Raw genomic sequence first — 16,894 nt, 5'->3', positions numbered from 1 at the left:
TGCCTTTAGTACCTGGGCCGGAGAGCCTGGCTTGGGGCTGCTGAACAGAAGTCACTGGAGATTTGTTAAAAAGCCTGGGCCCTACCCTTAATCTGCCAAATAAGAATTTCTAGGAGGCTCTCCAGACATGTGTATTTCTTATAAAGTGCCCAGGAGATCTGATGGCCCATGGTGAGGCAGGAGATAGATGGGTCCCAGGCTGGAAGGGGCCAAAATAGGAGGAAGGAGGAGAAGCCAAGCGCTAGACCGCTTATTTCTCATCTCGAGGTCGAGGAGACCTTCCTGACTACACATGCGCAGAAAGGCTCCTTGAAGGTCAAAAAGGGAGGGGCCGCCACCACATAGTAGGTGATGTCAACCTACCCATAGGCCTCTTCGCTAGAATCCATCTTGGCTAAGAGGTGCATGCGCACATATGAGAGGACCCTGAGATATACCAAATACGAACTCAGAACCAGGCAAAGCAAGATGGTTGGCCAAAGGAAACGTGGAAGAAATGCCCCATAAAAGTGATTCAAACTACCACAGTGGCAGGACCCTCTCTGAGCCCACCTGTGTGCCTATCCACACGTACCCTTTTTCCTCCTAATAAATACTTTGTTTCACTACTTTCTGACTCTATGTGGAAATTCATTTCTACACAGCGGACGGGCCAGGGCCTTGTCGCTGGCCACTGGTCCCTGGTGGTCTGAGGCTAGGATTCAGCGCTCCCACTGCCACGGCCTGACTTCAATCTCTGGCTACAAACCGAAATCCTGCTTCAAGCCGCTGCAGGCCGAGGCCACCTGAGATCAACTGCAGGCTACTAACTGCATTCTACAGGCTGTTAACGTGCCTGTCTTTCTCCCACTGCCCCCCGGTTTTGGATTCAGTGAAGGGTGAACTCAAAGAAGGGAGGGCTTTGGACTCCCTCCTCTTCTGGAAACGCGTATCATCTAGGACCTAAAAGAAATGGAGAAACAGTCTGGGTATTAAAACAGTGGTTCTCTGGGGGCACTCCTCAATCAGAGAGGGGATTTGTGAGGACTGAGAGGTTGATTTATAGACCCTAATTAGGGGTTCAAGGAAGAATAACCTATTAAATCAGGGCAAAAAGTCCACTCTCCTTTTTTTTAAATAAATTTATTTTTGGCTGCGTTGGGTCTTCGTTGCTGTGCGTGGGCTTTCTCTAGTTGCGGTGAGGGGGGCTACTCTTTGTTGTGGTGCATGGGCTTCTCATCGCAGTGGCTTCTCTTTGTTGCAGGGCACGGGCCCTAGAGTGCACGGGCTTCAGTAGTTGTGGCACATGGGCTCAGTGGTTGTGGCTCACGGGTTCTAGAGCGCAGGCTCAGTAGTTTTGGCACATGGGCTTAGTTGCTCTGCGGTATGTGGGATCTTCCCGGACCAGGGCTAGAACCCATGTCCCCTGCATTGGCAGGCAGATTCTTAAGCACTGCACCACCAGGGAAGCCCCCATTCTCCTTGCTTGTCCTTTCAATCTGTTTCACTTTTCTGCCAGCACTTCTGGCGGCACAGATGGCCAGGGTGGTACAGCAACTGCCCGGCAAGTAAGCCCTCTTTCTCCCAAGCCGAGGAGGTGTGGAAAGGGGGTGCTGCCTGGGAACCATGGCTGGCACAGGAGTTTCTGTTCTCTTCTGTGCTCTGGAACCAAAAAGGGGAGGGTATGGACACATGAGAAAAGAGCGTCATCTCATTGGTGGCTGACATAACTAGAAATGGAACTGCTTCGGATGAACTTGAGGGGCTCTGCCTGCCCCTGATACCTTTTCCTTTAGGCATCGGCCTGCTACAGTGCCTGACATTTCCCACTCTTAAATTCCGTCCTTTGGGACAGACCTTGAGCTCGAGGCCCTTGTTACAATCCTCATTTGTTACCCTGGAGAGTTAATCAATAGCTGACCAGTGATGTCTCTTCCCCGACTCCGAGTGCTCTGGTGCGCCATTTGATGCCAAGTGCAGTCAGGGGAGCCCTGGTCCCCAGCAGCCTGATAGGTTTCCCCATTACCCCTGACATTCCCTTTTGCTGCTCCTTTGTACTCAAACCCTTCTCCCATCCCAACCCTTTGTGATCACTGCTCTATTCTGTGCTGTAGTTTTCCAGAATACCTTATAAACAAGACTATACAGAATGTAACCTTCTGAGAGTGGCTTCTTTCACTCAGAATAAAGTCCTTGAGATCCAGCCATGTTGTCATGTGTATCAGTAGTTCATTCCTTTTTGTTCTGAGTCCAGCTCTCCTTTACGGAAGGTTGTCAGAAGGTGCTGTACAACACATCCACTTACATCCTATTTACCAGAACACATGACCACACCTAGCTACCAGGAAATGTAGTCTTTATTCTTGTGCCTGGCTAAAATTCTATTACCACAGAAAAATAATGGGAAATATCAGATTTTAAGAACAATACTCATAATATTTTATCCAGAGGAAAATCAGATAGCAAGAGCATCTCTCTAACTCACATTAGCCTGAAGGAGATGGCTTACTCTAGTTTAAAGAGCTAAAGGAATTTTAAGAACTAATTAAAAGAAACAAAAATGTGAAAGACTGGCTGGTGCTTTTGAAAGGCAGAACTGAAGCACAGAGATTTCTGCAGGTCCAACGTGTGCTCTAGCAGACAGAGCCTCCTTAACTAATGTGGGATGTTAGAGCACCGCCATGTGACTTACCTGGGTAAGGAGTCCCACGGTAAAAACAGAAACCTGTTCGCAATTAGGGCTCAGGCATATACAGTCATTTAGGGTGGACTAAAAATCCAATGGTATCTATTTTGAAAAAAATATATTAAACAAACAAAGGTATAGAAGTAGATTACCAATCTGACCTGGAATCAGACCTAGGCATCAGAAGAAACAATGCTTTTCAGGTATAGCCTAAAATTGTGCCTGAATATTTCTCTTCCACCTCACCTACCCAGCTTCTGATGATACACATGCACCCCAGGAAAAGAGAGGTGGTAGTAGAAAATAAAGAATATTACTGCTAACTAGCCAAATCCCTTTGCTAGGGGACAAACCATCCTCTACCCCATAGACTGAGTGGTTAAACTGAGAACACTTATCACTAAGGGCCCATGCTCTTCTGCTAAGATAACGCCTCTTAAAAGGCCACATGCTATAAAAGAATGATGTTTTCTTTTGACAGAGAGTTTGGAGAGATGTAGATCTGGATACAGAGTACCAGGTAGTAGCAGCAAAGAGAAGAGACGCTCAGAGAAATAAGGTCAAATGGTGTCCAAGAAGAGGGGTCTTAGAATTGCAAGAGGGGGCCTGGGAGGAGCTGTTAGAAGCAAACTGCAGCAGTTCAGGAGACAGCAACACAGCTGAGCAAAACAACGAGACACAGCAAAACTGTCCGCTGAAAATAGGGACACTGCAAGGCCACACTCCACCCCCGCCCCACCTGTCTCATAGAGAAACACCCATGAAAGGGGAAGGCTAAAATCCTATGTTGCAGATTTTTTTAAACTACCATCGTTTCTTTGACATGCCTCCCTTTGAGAGGTGGGCTGTAACTCCCTTGAATCTGGGCAAGCTTGTGACTGCTTCAGCCAACAGTGTAAAGCAGAAGTGAACTGATTTTCGAGGCTAGGTCATAAAAGGCCATGCAGCTTCTGTTTTGTTCACTGGGACTCTCTCTCGGAGCCCTGAGTTGCCATGTAAGAAGTCTGACCACCCTGAGACCACCACGCTGTGAGGAGGTCCAAGTACAAAGAGAGGCTACGTGTAGGGACTTTGGTCCACAGTCCTGGTGAGCCCAGCCATGGATGCCAGTCCATGTACCAGACACACAAGTGATGAAGACACTTGAGTCCTCTTCACACTGGAGTCAGTGTGAAGCGGTGACAAACCACCCTTGCTGTGCCCTGTCCAAGTCCCTGACCCACAGAAGTTATTGGCATAATAAACGTTGTTTTAAGCCACTGAGTTTGAAGTGATTTGTTACACAGCAGCAGATAGCCGTAACATCTTGCAGTTTGGCTGAGCCCCCAGCTGGCAGGCCTTGTTTTATTCTGAACAACGTTGTTTCTTGGCTGTTCAGCATCCGTATGCCCTTCCTAACTCTTCTAAGAAAACTGGCTAAAGTTCTCTTAATCTTTCCAGCAACATGGCAGATTGGGTTCCCTGAACAACCCTAACTGGAAAAAACTAAAAAAATAAAAATGCTGAAAACTTATAAATCATCTCTCTAAACACACAGGCATGAAAGTAAGGAATTTGCAAAGTTAAAGAAAAGAAAGAACGAAAACAAAAAGATACACTCACCCCAATGTTCACAGCAGCATTATTTACAATAGCCAAGATATGGAAGCAACCTGTGTCCAGCAACAGATGAATAAGATGTGGTATAAAATATTCCAGCAAAGAATGGGGGTAGGTTGGGCTGGGTCTCCTTCAATGGGTATCTGCTGCCAGGGAGGACAGTGGACTTGTGTGTGTACACACACACACACACACACACACACACACACACACACACACACAATGGAATACTACTCAGCCATAAAAAAGAATGAGGCTTTGCCACCTGCAACAACATGGATGGACTTAGAGGGTATTATGCTTAGTGAAATAAGTCAGACAGAGAAAGACAAACACTTTACGATATCACTTATATGCAGAATCTAAAAAATACAACAAACTAGTGAATATAACAAAACGGAAACAGACTCACAGATATAGAGAACAAACTAGTGGTTACTAGTGGGGAGAGGGAAGTGGAGAGGGGCAAGATAGGGATCGGGGATTAAGAGGTACAAACTACTATGTAAAAAATAAATAAGCAACAAGGATATATTGTACAGCACAGGGAATATAGCCAATATTTTATAGTAACTATAAATGGAGTATAATCTTTTAAAATTGTGTATCACTATGTTGTACAACTGAGACTAATATAATATTGTAAATCAACTATACCTCAATTTAAAAAAATAAGGAAGTGTGAGCTAGAGCCCTGAGAGGTGAGTGAGCAGTAAACCCAACTCTTACCCTGCTAAACCCTGGAGAACTTAAGCTCCCACTCTGACAGCAACCTGGGGAGTTAAGGTAGCGATGAAACCCTAAGGCCTGCCCAAGGGGAGGGAACTCTAAGAAACTCACCCAGGACCCACAAATTTCCACTCTCAGCATAAGGCTAAACGAATAACAAAACCCACCTGGGCTTCCCTGGTGGCGCAGTGGTTGAGAGTCCACCTGCCGATTCAGGGGACACGGGTTCATGCCCCGGTCTGGGAAGGTCCCACATGCCGCGGAGAAGCTGGGCCCGTGAGCCATGGCCGCTGGGCCTGCGCGTCCGGAGCCTGTGCTCCGCAACGCGAGAGGCCACAACAGTGAAAGGCCCACGTACCGCAAAAAACAACAAAAAAAACATGCACAGAAGGGAACAGCAAGAAAATATGTCTTGGACATTGTAACTTTTCGAAGTCCTAATCCTCTTGGAAGGTCCAAACCCCTTACTATAGCACAAAATCGCCCTCCATCTGGCTCCAGGTCGTGGTTATCAGCCCCTAAACCTTATCCATCAGCCACTCATCTTGCTACTAATTCTTTGCACTTTTATCCTCTAGCCTATACCTTTGCAGATGCTATTCTCTCTGCATTTTTTCTAATTACTCTTCTTCAAGGATACCAGTTATAGGAAGCTTTTTCCAACTTTCTTGGCCATAGTTAATTGCTTCCTCAGTTGTACTCCCAATAGTGTCTCCCAATAGTGACATAATTGTAGAACACACTGCTTTGTGTTGTAACAATTTCACATTCTGATTTGTCCACTGGAACACGAGTTCCTTTGGGGCAGTAACTGTGTCTTATTTGTATTTGTAACAATGCCTTGCCTACGGCAGGCAATTTAGGTTCTTTGAGTGCAAGTGTAGACTTGTTCCTGACTGTAGAACTTCATCACATTCTTTGTATAATCTCAAGTCTTCCCTGAAGCTATAGAGCAGTGATTCTTAGCTTCAGCTGCACATTAGGATCACCTGCAGATCTTTTCAAACTCTCACTCCTCATAGTGGGCCCCAGGAATCAATGTATCAAAGCTCTTCAGTGATTCCGGCGTGCAGTCAAGGTTGAGAAGCCCTGCGAGACTCCAACGAGGGTCCTTCCAGTAGCACCAAGGAAGACAGGCTGGTGTGCACTCAAAATGTCGGGAGTCGGGCTACCTGACTTACTCCTGGGCTCTTCTCTTTTCTGCACAAAAATGTGCACATACCCAGCCCCATCCTCTGAACCAAACTCTGCGTCACTCCTGCCCAAATTTTACAACCAAATTCCTTAAAGTGAACAAGCTGAAGCGGAAACAAGCCCCTTCCGAGGGCCAGAAGACTCGAAGTCGTTCTCAGTAGGGACCGGCCCCCAAAGCTAAAAGAGGCACATTTCCTTAGGACGGCCCTCCCATCGGAGGACTGGAGGGACGTGACATCACACATATGCAGCACTTCGAGGCTGGCCACAAGCCTCCCTAGCATCCACGACGGTTCCCTCTCCGCGCTCAGGTTGCCGCACTGCCGCGTCGGATCCGGTTCGGCACCGCCCACCCCTTCATTAGAAGGGTACGTTTGCGCAGATCTTTAGACATCAAATTCAAGCTCGCCAACCGCTGAGACTTCTGGGAAATGGAGTCTGCCAAAGCCGAGCATTGGTGGGGAGCGCGGACGTCAGAACCCCCTGCGCCGGCGCACTGCTTTCCCGACCTGAAAAGGCGCCGTCTTCCTGGGTCGCGAGCAGTCTGTGCCGGAGGTGAGGGCTGTGGGTGTGTGTCTTGGCGGAGCCGAGTGAGCGCAGCGGCCGAGAGAAGGGGACACTGAGAACTTGGGGGAGGTGCTGTGGGAGTAGAACAGGTGACGCGGGCGGAGCCAACCTGCAGAACGTCTGAGTGTGTGCGTGTGTGCGCGTAAGTGTGTGCGTGCGTGTGTGTGTGTGTGTGTGTGTGTGTGTGTGTGTGTGTGTCGACGTTCCGGCTCGGACAGGTGCGGACAGAAAGTTCTCCCCCCAGCCCCCGTGTGTGCGTGTGTTCCGTGGGAAGTTTGGAGCCTTCCTCTGCACCTCCCGTACCTTCTTCCCATAATAGGTGCTTAATAAACGTGGGTGGAATTGACACTAAATCTAGGGTGCCGCCCACTCCAGTCCCTCCGTTTTTCCCAGAAATCGCATCAGATTGTCTCGTTTAGCTCCCTACCATAGGCCTCCGCACTATATCAGGGGACCTTCGTGGAGGAGGTAGAATTTGATGTGAAAAAAATAGGAAAGAAGTAGCGAAGCATTAGGCAGATTTGAGAAGGAAATGCTATGTATAAGAGTGAAGTATCGAGGAACAGTGGGGGACAAGGGTGGGGAAAAGCACAGTGGGGTCAGAGCATAGAGGATCAGGACGAGACACGGTCAGCAGGGTGGATTGTATGGGACGGATCGGGGACTGACAGGACTAAAACTGTTTTGGTACAGTTATTCTAGAGTTTCCATCCAGGACTAGAGAGGGGAAGGGACTAGTGCAGGGAACCAGTTAGGAATGCTTGGTAGTGGTAGTAGTCCTGAAGCAAGCTGTTGTGGACCTGAATGATGATGGTGTCGGTGGTGGGTAAGGATACAAATGACATTGCAAAAGAAGACTCAGAAGGATCTGGTGACTAACTAGATTTGGGAGGAAAGATAGCTAGATAAGAGTTTGAATTTGGGGCACCTGGGAGAATAATAGAACATCTGCTAGAAATGTAAGGACAGGGAGAGGAGCTCATGTGGGGAATTGCATAGGGGGAGGTGGTTTTAAGATGCCAACAAAATGTCTAATTGAAAATTCTTAGTCATTTGGAAATGCAGGATGAGTTTGGAAGAGGGGTTGGGACTAGACCCTGGAAGCATTTCTGTAGAGGTGGAAATGGAGCACCAGGTGTGCATGGACTTTCTGCGGGATAGCGGGAAGAACGCTGTACGCAATCTGAGCCTTGCGCAGCATCAGAAACTTGTCAAAACAGTCAAAAAGCTGCAGAGAAATAAGGAGAAAAGGACTGTCGGAATTAGAGCTCAGAAGTGCATTGGCAGTTTTCAAGCATGCGGTTTCAGGTGTGTGAGGGGTGGCAGGAGCAGAAAAATGGCTTTGAGAAGAGTAGGTGGTGATGATGTGGCATCAGTAGGTATGTAGAAGAAGTTTGATCATGAAAGGAAAATCTAAATCAGAACTGTTTTGCCAGAGGGAGGCCATGGGATTCAGTGAAGATAATTTCACATCGAGGAGGATTATATCTGTTTGCAGATATGTGAAGAAGCTCCTGAAGCGATGGGAGATGCTGGAGAAAGGAAGAGTGGGTCATGCAGGAAGCAGATTCTGAGAGGAAACAATGGTGGAAGAGAAAGTAGGACACAGATGTAGGACGCTAAGGTAAAGTCCTGGAGAAGAGACATTTCCGTTTTGCTGGCCTCACACCCAGGCTGCCTAGCACATAACAGGTACTTGGAAATATTGGTTGAATGGGTTGGTGTTGGGCAGTAGAAAGGAAAGAAGCTTTCATTTATTGAACAGACTGTAAGATAAATGCTTTACATTAATTGTCTCATTTACTATTATAACTGCCCTGTGAAATAGGTATTAAAAAACAGGGGATGGGGGGTCAACAGTTAGCTTAAGTAACTTGCCCAAGCCTTCACAGTCAGTAATCCAGGCCTGTGGAATGCTTTCTACCACAGTCCTACCTTGCTCAGTGACTCACTCTTGCGAAGCTTCAGTGTGGTGAAAGACAGTGTTCTGCTGAAATTGAAGGGTAGCCATGGAGGTTTGGGATAGCTGTGTAGCTAAGATGGGAACGGTAAAAGCTTTCTAGGCGAGCACTCTGTGAAGGTATAGAATAAGAATTTGAAAAGCATTTTCTCCAGAAATACTCTGAGATCCAGAAATAGGGAAAGGAAAAACAGAGGTGACCCTTTGCTGGCAGTGATTCCGTGTGAATGTGGTGGATTTGAGGAGTCCTGAGTACCATTGAGAGCTTACCAAAGTGACTGCTGGTGGAGTCTAGACCTGACGGGGACTGAAGTTGGCCTGGCAGGGAGCCCACAGACGATGAGCACCTTGGGAATACTAGCTGGTCGTTTAATGGCTGGGGAGCTTTTATGCTCACCTTTGTTTGTACTTTGGTTAATACTCAGTGTATTAAAGTTATAATCTAATAAATGAAACTTTGAAAATTGTCTTTAAGCATTTAAACATTGAGCAGTTTCAACCACAATTTCAGATGTAGTTCAGCTGATTTGTTCAAAAAGTTCTAATGCTTTAGACAACATATACAAATACTTTGATCCCAATATTGTGGCTACACTTACACTTAAACCTACTCTAAAACAGCAGCGACACAGTGTAATTAATATTTTCTTTATTTCTACCTTCCTAGGACTCCTGACACTTACTTAGCATATTATTCTAAATGCCTTACACGTATTATCCTATTTAAGGATCACAATAACTTTATGAGATGTGTACTTTCACTATCCCAATTTTACAGATGGGCAAACTGAGATGTTAAGAAACTTACCTGAGGTCACACAGGTAGGAAGAGGCAGAGCTGGACTTTGACAGACTTCAAGCGGTCTGCCAGAGCCTTTACTCCTATACTCTTCTGTATCTCTAAATGCTAATTTTGACATCTCCATAGGACCCAAGGGTAATATTTTGAGACCCTCCTGGGGATGGAGGAATCTTGACAAACCAACAAGTGTACGAATACATATTGCCACAGACAACACAAGTTGGAGGCTCTGGTTGCCAACTGATGTTGTATATTTGTTTCCATTTGTACAGGTATCCTCTTGGCCTCCTAGCAAGATTCAAACCCCAATCTCTCCTCAGGTTGAGATTCTTTTTTATAGTTACACCAAACTTCTTTTTCCAGTAAGTTTTGTTTTAAGTTTTTGCCTTTCACATAGGTTTTAGTTTTTGCAAACTGTTGTTCACCCTCAAGGCAATATTCTTTTAAAGTTTGCTTGGCCGGTGTTAACCCGTTGTCTAGTAAGTATATGTTGATCTAGTCTTTTGGCATTTTTGAAAACATAACTTACCTTTATTAGTATCTTATAATTAATAAGACCAGCTGGAGGGCTCATCTCCTAAGGGAAGAAGGATTAAGTCTGCAGTTACTTTGCCTCTTTAGAATCTGAGGTTGGTTCATTGTGAGGAGCCCATGTTCTTTCTACCTGGTCCCATTGCTGGTTAGTCCTTCCTGTTTGGGGTACGGAATTCCTATTTCTGGGATTACTTTGTTTATCCCCTTTTCCTAGGTTTCTTTTTTCATGCTTATGTGAATGAATCCAACTATATATCTCAAGGATATGTCTATACTTTATGAATAGTCTTACAAATAATAGAAAAAAACAAAGTACTATTATATATAACTAAAGCCTTGAACATTGCCTACTTTGTTTTATAACCATTTTTAAAATACTTTATATTAACCTTTCTATTTTGAATGAAACTCACAGTTTTTCAAAATTCAAGTGATTTCATTTGGCAATAATAATTTTTACAACTTGGTCAGTGGGAGCCAGAGTCATCTGATTTTTTTCCTATCCAGAGATGTGGAAACAGCTCAAATTCTAAATGCCCAAAACTGTACTTCTTAGCTTTCCCTCCAAAACTACTTTTCTGTCGCTCATCTCTATGAATGGTGCCATTATTCACACGTTGCTCAGATCTGTGACCTGGAGTCATCCTTGCCTCTCCCATCACCTTCAGCCTCCACTTCTAATCTATGGTCTATTCTTAATATCTCAACAGTAATTCCCCTTCTCTCTATGTCTGCTGTCCAGTTCTTCATCATTTCTTGCTTAGTTAATTGTAATAGTCTCCTCACCAGTCTACTCACCTCCTCTGCTCCCATTCTGCCACAGCTACCCAGAGTGGTATGGCCGCCTGTGTCGGGGGTGCCCAAGATCACCCCTCATTCAGGGATTTGTTAGCAGGACTCAGGACTCAGCCCATAGTTATACTCATGGCTAAGATGAGGACAGTGATCTCGCAAGGATACACAGCCAGATCATAAGGGGGACAGATAGGCAGAGTCTGGAGGAACCCATGGGAAGTCTTCCTCATGCTCTCTCCCTCCCATGAGGGGTCACACAGAGCACTTCCTCCTCCGACAATGAAAATGCAGCAACATGTGTGTGATGTGTCAGCCCAGATAAGTTCTTTAGACTCAGAGCCCAAGCTTTTTAGTGAGGGCTAGCCACGTAGGCACCTCCTGCCTAACATATACCAAAATTCCAGGCCCTCTAGCAAGACAGCAGGTGTTCAGCAGAAATCATATTGTTTGCACAAACAGTTTAGGCATAATGGCCCACCCTACCTCTTAGAAAACCCTCTTAAAATGGAAGTTCCCAGACCCCAGCCAAGGGCCAACATTGCAAGTAGATGTTCCCAAGAATGGCAGTCTCAGGTCTGCTATAACTTTCTGCACACCTCCTTTCCTTCCTTCCTGTTATTTTTCCTGTACACCAAAGTAAACACATAACTCTTGTAAAAAAAAATCAGAATATAAGGAATTGTAAGAAATAAAATAAAAATCACTTGTAATGCCACCACTCAAATTCCATTTACATTTTAATATATATTCTTCCAGTCTTTTTTCTGTACGTGTGTGCATGCTCAATTATGTAATTTTAAAAGTGTGCATTCTTCACTTAATATTGTGTGAATTTCTTTGGGGTTTTTTTTCCCCTTTAGATTTTTTTATCAAAACATTACAAAGTTGAAGTCTCCTAGGTCCCTCCCCAATCCTATTTCCCTTCTTTCCCAGAGATACTCACAATCTGTTGCTTACTGTCCCATATAGATTTTTGTAGATACCATTTACCTGTTTTTAAATTTTATATAACTATTACATAGTAAGTCATTCTATAACTTTATTTTTGCTCAGTAATTATATTTCTGAAATTTGTATTACTAACATGAGGTTCTAGTTCATTCATCTTAATCAAGGTATAATATTCACACACACATACACATATAAAATCACAGTTTATCCTATTGATGAACATGTAAGTTGTTTGCAGTTTATTACTAGTGATCGTTCCCCCAGTGATTTGTGATGCCACTTCTGTCATGTGTCAAGCTTTCCTACCTGCTTTGATATGTTTTGGTATTTTCTAGTCTATTGGTCTGTTATCTGTGTGGCTATCTTTTCATGAAAATAAATCATTACAGCATAGAGGTTAAAAACTGCTAGCCAGACTGGGGTTCAAATTCTGCCTCAGCCTCTTACAAAGCCTAAATTTCCTAATCTGTGAAACAGTATGTACCTTATTGATTCATAAGGATGGAATTAAACTATTCTTATAAAGAGTACTTAGTACAGTGCCTGGTCAGTAGCATAAGTTCAATAAATGCTAGTTATTATTAATATGATATTAATTATCATATAAAATAACATTTAAAATATGATAACATTATCATATTAATATGATAATATCAGTGGTATTCCATTGTATGTATGGTCTGGACCATAAATTATTTAATCAAATCTCTTATTTTTTATTTTATCTTTTTAATAAATTTATTTATTTATTTATTTTTGGCTGCATTGGGTCTTCATTGCTGTGCGCGGGCTTTTTCTAGCTGCAGTGAGTGGGGGCTACTCTTCGTTGCGGTGCGTGGGCTTCTCATTGTGGTGGCTTCTCTTGTTGCGGAGCATGGGCTCTAGGCGAACGGGCTTCAGTAGTTGTGGCTCGTGGGCTCTAGAGCGCAGGCTCAGTAGTTGTGGCACATGGGCTTAGTTGCTCTGCGGCATGTGGGATCTTCCCGAACCAGGGCTCGAACCCGTGTCCCCTGCATTAGCAGGGGGATTCTTAACCACTGTGCCACCAGGGAAGCCCTCAAATCTCCTATTTTAGAAACTTAGGCTATTTCAAATTTTTACTGTATTGTAAGGATTAAATGAGATGACACATGTAGAGTGCTTAGGAGGTTGCCTCACATGACACTCAGTAAAGGTTAGTATTAGTGATGATTAATAAAAAACTTTGCATGTGTTCTTACTTATTTCCTTAGGAAAAACTCCGAGGAGAAAATTGCTCGGTCAAAAATATGTATTTTAAGGCCCTTGATACAAATTGCAAAGATCTTTCTAAAACACAAATCTGGTGGTGACCCTTCCATGCTTAAATCCTTCTGTGATCCCCATGCCAGTGGGAGTAGGACCACGCAGAGCTCTCCTTGATCTAGCTGGTCTCTGCCTACTTCTTCAACCCCATCTTCCCCCCCAGCACTGCCCCAACCTAAACATTGCCATTCTAAACTCATTACAGTTGTTAATCCTTTCCCTGTAAAGACCTGCCTCCTTGTTTTTGGAAAACTTGATTTTTTTGTGTGTGCCTAGAATGTTCTAATGCCTCCCCCAAATCAAAACTTACCTTCGGTCCCACTTCTGCCAAGAAACCGGCAGTGTTCCTCCCTGCCTCCCGTCTGGGTTAGGCGAGCCTCTGATGTGCTGTCTCGTAGTTAGCTGTGCACATCTCTTTAGAGCATCTATTCATCCTGTAGTGAAATATTAACTTGATTACTTGTTTGTCCTGCATAGTAGTCCATAAGCTTTTGAAAGACAAGGACAGTGTCGTACTTCTTTTGCATAAATAGTTGGTGCTGAATAAATGTTGGTTGGATAGATGGATGAAGGAATAACAAGGATCAATGAATATATTCCCTTGGCTGCAGGACAGTAGTCATTGAGCCACATACACACCCTTTCCTTCTCCTTCTCAGGACCACACTCTCCCCACACCCCACTCATGAATCCCCAAAATGCTTGATTTGACTATGTCTCAATTAGATTCTTGATTGTGAGAAACTGAGATGGACTCAGTTAATGCAAGTAAAGTTTGGTGATAAAGATTCACACAAAGCCTGAGAGGGTTACAGTCTTATGGAAATCTAAGAATAAATAAGGCTGGTCTGCATGCACATTGCTGTCTGGGGTGGTGCTAGGTGAATTAGGGCCTTCAAGGCCAGGAATTCTTGGGTCTTTGCTTCAGTGCTTCACCACCAACGTGCCCGCCTGTGTTTAGTCTGTTACAGCCTATTCTCTACCTCGTGCCTCCCACATGCTCATGGGTTCTGCTTCCTGGTACCTTTGGCTCCTTGACCCTCGTGGCTACTTCTGTCCCTCACGGTATCCTTTCAGCTCATCACCCCCTCGTTGTCCCAATATTTCTTAGTTCACGATCCTGAGGATGGATGTCATCTTTTCAAGCCAGACCATACGTCCGTCCACTGGTCAGCCTGTGCATTGCCCACCTGTGGCCTAATCAGTGTGGCTCCAGGAGTGAGAGGCAGGGTCACGCGGAACAAACTGTGGCTGCCCAAGGGCTGCTCCTTTAGCATCGGGTATTGCTGTGAATGGGGCATTTTTCCTTTGAAGAGGCTGTGGGTATTTCCCTGACAGAACTTGTCCCTATAGCCATTCATAAAATTTCTTATGCTTTTTGTCTAGTAATCATTCTGAGCAATGTTGAATGTGAATTTGTAAAGACGGTATGAGCCTTAATATGTTCTTGACTGCCAGGAACAGAACTTTGCCTCTAAGATTATGGTAAAACAAGCAGCACATCGTGTTCTGCATAGCAATATCCATGGCCTTTCGCTCTAGCTCTGGGATGGGGTGGGCTTGCTCTTGGCCTTGCTTTACTTTGCCTTCCCTTTTGTAGGGTATTGAGAATGAAGGTGAGTACATAACTCACTGGTGTGTGGAGATTTCCTGCTTCATGGGTCACAAAACTACAAAACAAGGCTGCTCTTCTACCCTCTTTCTCATCACACACCTCTGCCTCATTAGGACTCGGCTCTTCTCTGCAAGGAGAGCACTCGGGAGGGAATGGCTGCTGTGTCTCCGACTACCAGATTCCAGGTGAGTTGGACTTTTGTGTTTCTGAAATACTCTATCGGGCTCCAGAATGTAACCACGTTTCTTTCTCTATCTTGGAGCTTCTTTGATCAAACCCAACCAGGTGGAGGAAGGACTCCTTAGGGAGTGTGTCCTTCCCATTTGATTTGTGATATCTTTCAGTGATGCTTCCTTGCCTTGAACATGTGCCCACTAGCCTGTCACCAGGCACGCAGCCCCTGTGGCCTTCACCCTAAGCAATTTTGCCCAAAAACCAATGGTACGGGTCTGATTGGAAGGTTTGGGGAACAGCGGGCTGTTTCTAGTTCTGACTTCCCTTTAGTACATCCACTATGTATGGACTGAAAGTAGGTCCCCATATCCCAGGGAGTTGTTGGGTTAGGCGGAGAACGTGACACATACTGTAAAGCACCTCAGTGAAGTTGAAAGAGCCCTGAAGAGAGTTGTGTGTAGGTAGAGATATGTGGTTTACCCCCTTCCTGCCCAAGGGCAGGGAGTCTTGAATTCCATGCTCTGGCTTAGAGCTTCTGCAGACACTGTGGAGACTCATCTGGGTTTCAGGATTGGGGGTAAAGATGCAACCTTACAGAATCACAGAACAGCAGAGTGAAATGAGAGAGATCTTAAAGATGATCTAATCTACACCATTATTTGAAGGATTTTTTAAAACACACACACACACAGACAATTGGTGAAATTTGACTAAGGTTGTAGATTAGATAATTATATAATATCACTGCTATCCTGATTTTTACAATCATGCTGTGATTATACAAGAGGATATCCTTGTTCTTACAAAATACACATTGAAACGCTTATGAGTAAAGAGACATCATGTTTGCAAGTTACTCTAAAGAAGTTCAGGAAGAAGATAGGTGAATGTGCGTGTACTGAGAGAGACAGAAAGATAAAGCCAGTGTGGAAAATGTTAATTTGGGGAAGCTGGGTGAAGGGTACATGGGAATTCTTTGTTCTATTCTTGCACATTTTCTGTAAGTCTGAAAAAAGAGCCCCTGATATTCAGAGGCTCGGCTAGGAAGAGAGTGTGGGGTTGTGACCAAGAACTTCATGCCTCGGGGGAGTATAGCACTTTCCCCAAATGCTTCAAAGCCTTACTTTGTCAGAACCATTTTCTTTCCACTCCCTCTGCATCCTCTAGGCTGTCATCATTATGATAGTTTTGTCTGGCCATGTAAAGAGAAGGGTTATGAATAAGGAGAACGTAATTGTGTTTCCAGGACCCAGTGACATTCGAGGACGTGGCGGTGGTTTTCACAGATGAAGAGTGGAGGTGTCTGGTCCCTACTCAGAGGGACCTCTACAAGGAGGTGATGCTGGAGAACTATAAGAGCATTGTCTCGTTGGGTAAGGAGAGTTTCCCACCAGGAGTAGACTCTGTACTGTGTTGATGTGGGCTCGAGAGGCTAATAAATTGACACCTCTTCTCCTCCCACCCAAGTCAGAACCCCTGAGAGACAAGATCGAAGAGCAGAGGGATGTGGCTTAGGTGTACAGCAAGAGTGGGTTTCTTAATCCTGAACCCCAGCCTGGGACAGGCTTGCTCCCTGAGCTGTAAGCAGACTGGACAACCAAGGGGCCCTTGCTGAGACGCCTGGCCCTGCAACACGGAGGGCCAGGGCCAGGGCCAGGAGGAGCAGGGCATGTGAGAGCCTGCTGCAGGGAACTGCTCTCCAGAGGGTTGGGGCCAGCAGAAGAGGCCGAGATACCTATGCCCAGGTCTTCCCTCAGCTCAGCAGTAACTTACTCAGCTCCATCCAGAGTGCTAAGGGGGAGTGCAAGGGGCATTCTCGTTGAGGGAAAATTTCTCCTCAGAGAAACAGAGGAGGGGGAAAGAAGTGTTTCCATTTAAAAAAAAAATGGGCAGATGGACAACAGGGTCCTACTCTTTAGCACAGGGAACAATATTTAATGTCCTGCGATAAACCATAATGGAAAAGAATCTATTGATGAAAAAGAATGTATATGTGTGTGTGTGTGTGTATATATATATATATAT

General features: G+C 44.9%; 1 protein-coding gene and 1 long non-coding RNA gene across 9 annotated transcripts in view; one reads left to right on the top strand and one right to left on the bottom strand.

The window, feature by feature from the left end:
* LOC113632088 (zinc finger protein 2) overlaps positions 1 to 16,894 on the top strand; it is a 61,337-nt gene that overhangs the window by 22,634 nt on the left and 21,809 nt on the right. Inside the window, exons 1-4 of one of the 8 annotated variants that reach the window (XM_027128990.1) lie at positions 6,794 to 8,378; positions 14,681 to 14,696; positions 14,809 to 14,880; positions 16,116 to 16,242. In XM_027128990.1, the coding sequence (XP_026984791.1) occupies positions 8,338 to 8,378; positions 14,681 to 14,696; positions 14,809 to 14,880; positions 16,116 to 16,242 (256 nt within the window). In that variant the 5' untranslated portion in view covers positions 6,794 to 8,337. Of the gene's footprint in view, positions 1 to 6,692; positions 6,743 to 6,793; positions 8,447 to 9,788; positions 9,879 to 14,680; positions 14,881 to 16,115; positions 16,243 to 16,894 lie in introns of those variants that run through there. The other 7 variants (XM_027128992.1, XM_027128995.1, XM_027128993.1 and 4 more) reach the window with 7 other exon arrangements.
* LOC113632091 (uncharacterized) lies at positions 1,409 to 6,483 on the bottom strand. Its single transcript, XR_003437663.1, has 3 exons — positions 5,579 to 6,483; positions 2,672 to 2,767; positions 1,409 to 1,641 (listed from the first exon to the last, which is right to left on the bottom strand). It is a non-coding gene; the product is annotated as an uncharacterized LOC113632091 (long non-coding RNA).

This window comes from Aethalodelphis obliquidens, unplaced genomic scaffold (genome assembly GCF_003676395.1).
Source record: "Aethalodelphis obliquidens isolate GAN/ISIS:26980383/991018 unplaced genomic scaffold, ASM367639v1 scaffold35, whole genome shotgun sequence".
In the NCBI taxonomy this organism is placed as follows: domain Eukaryota; kingdom Metazoa; phylum Chordata; class Mammalia; order Artiodactyla; family Delphinidae; genus Aethalodelphis; species Aethalodelphis obliquidens.
Note: the sequence above shows the minus strand (reverse complement) of the source record. Positions and strands in the feature narration are given on the sequence as shown.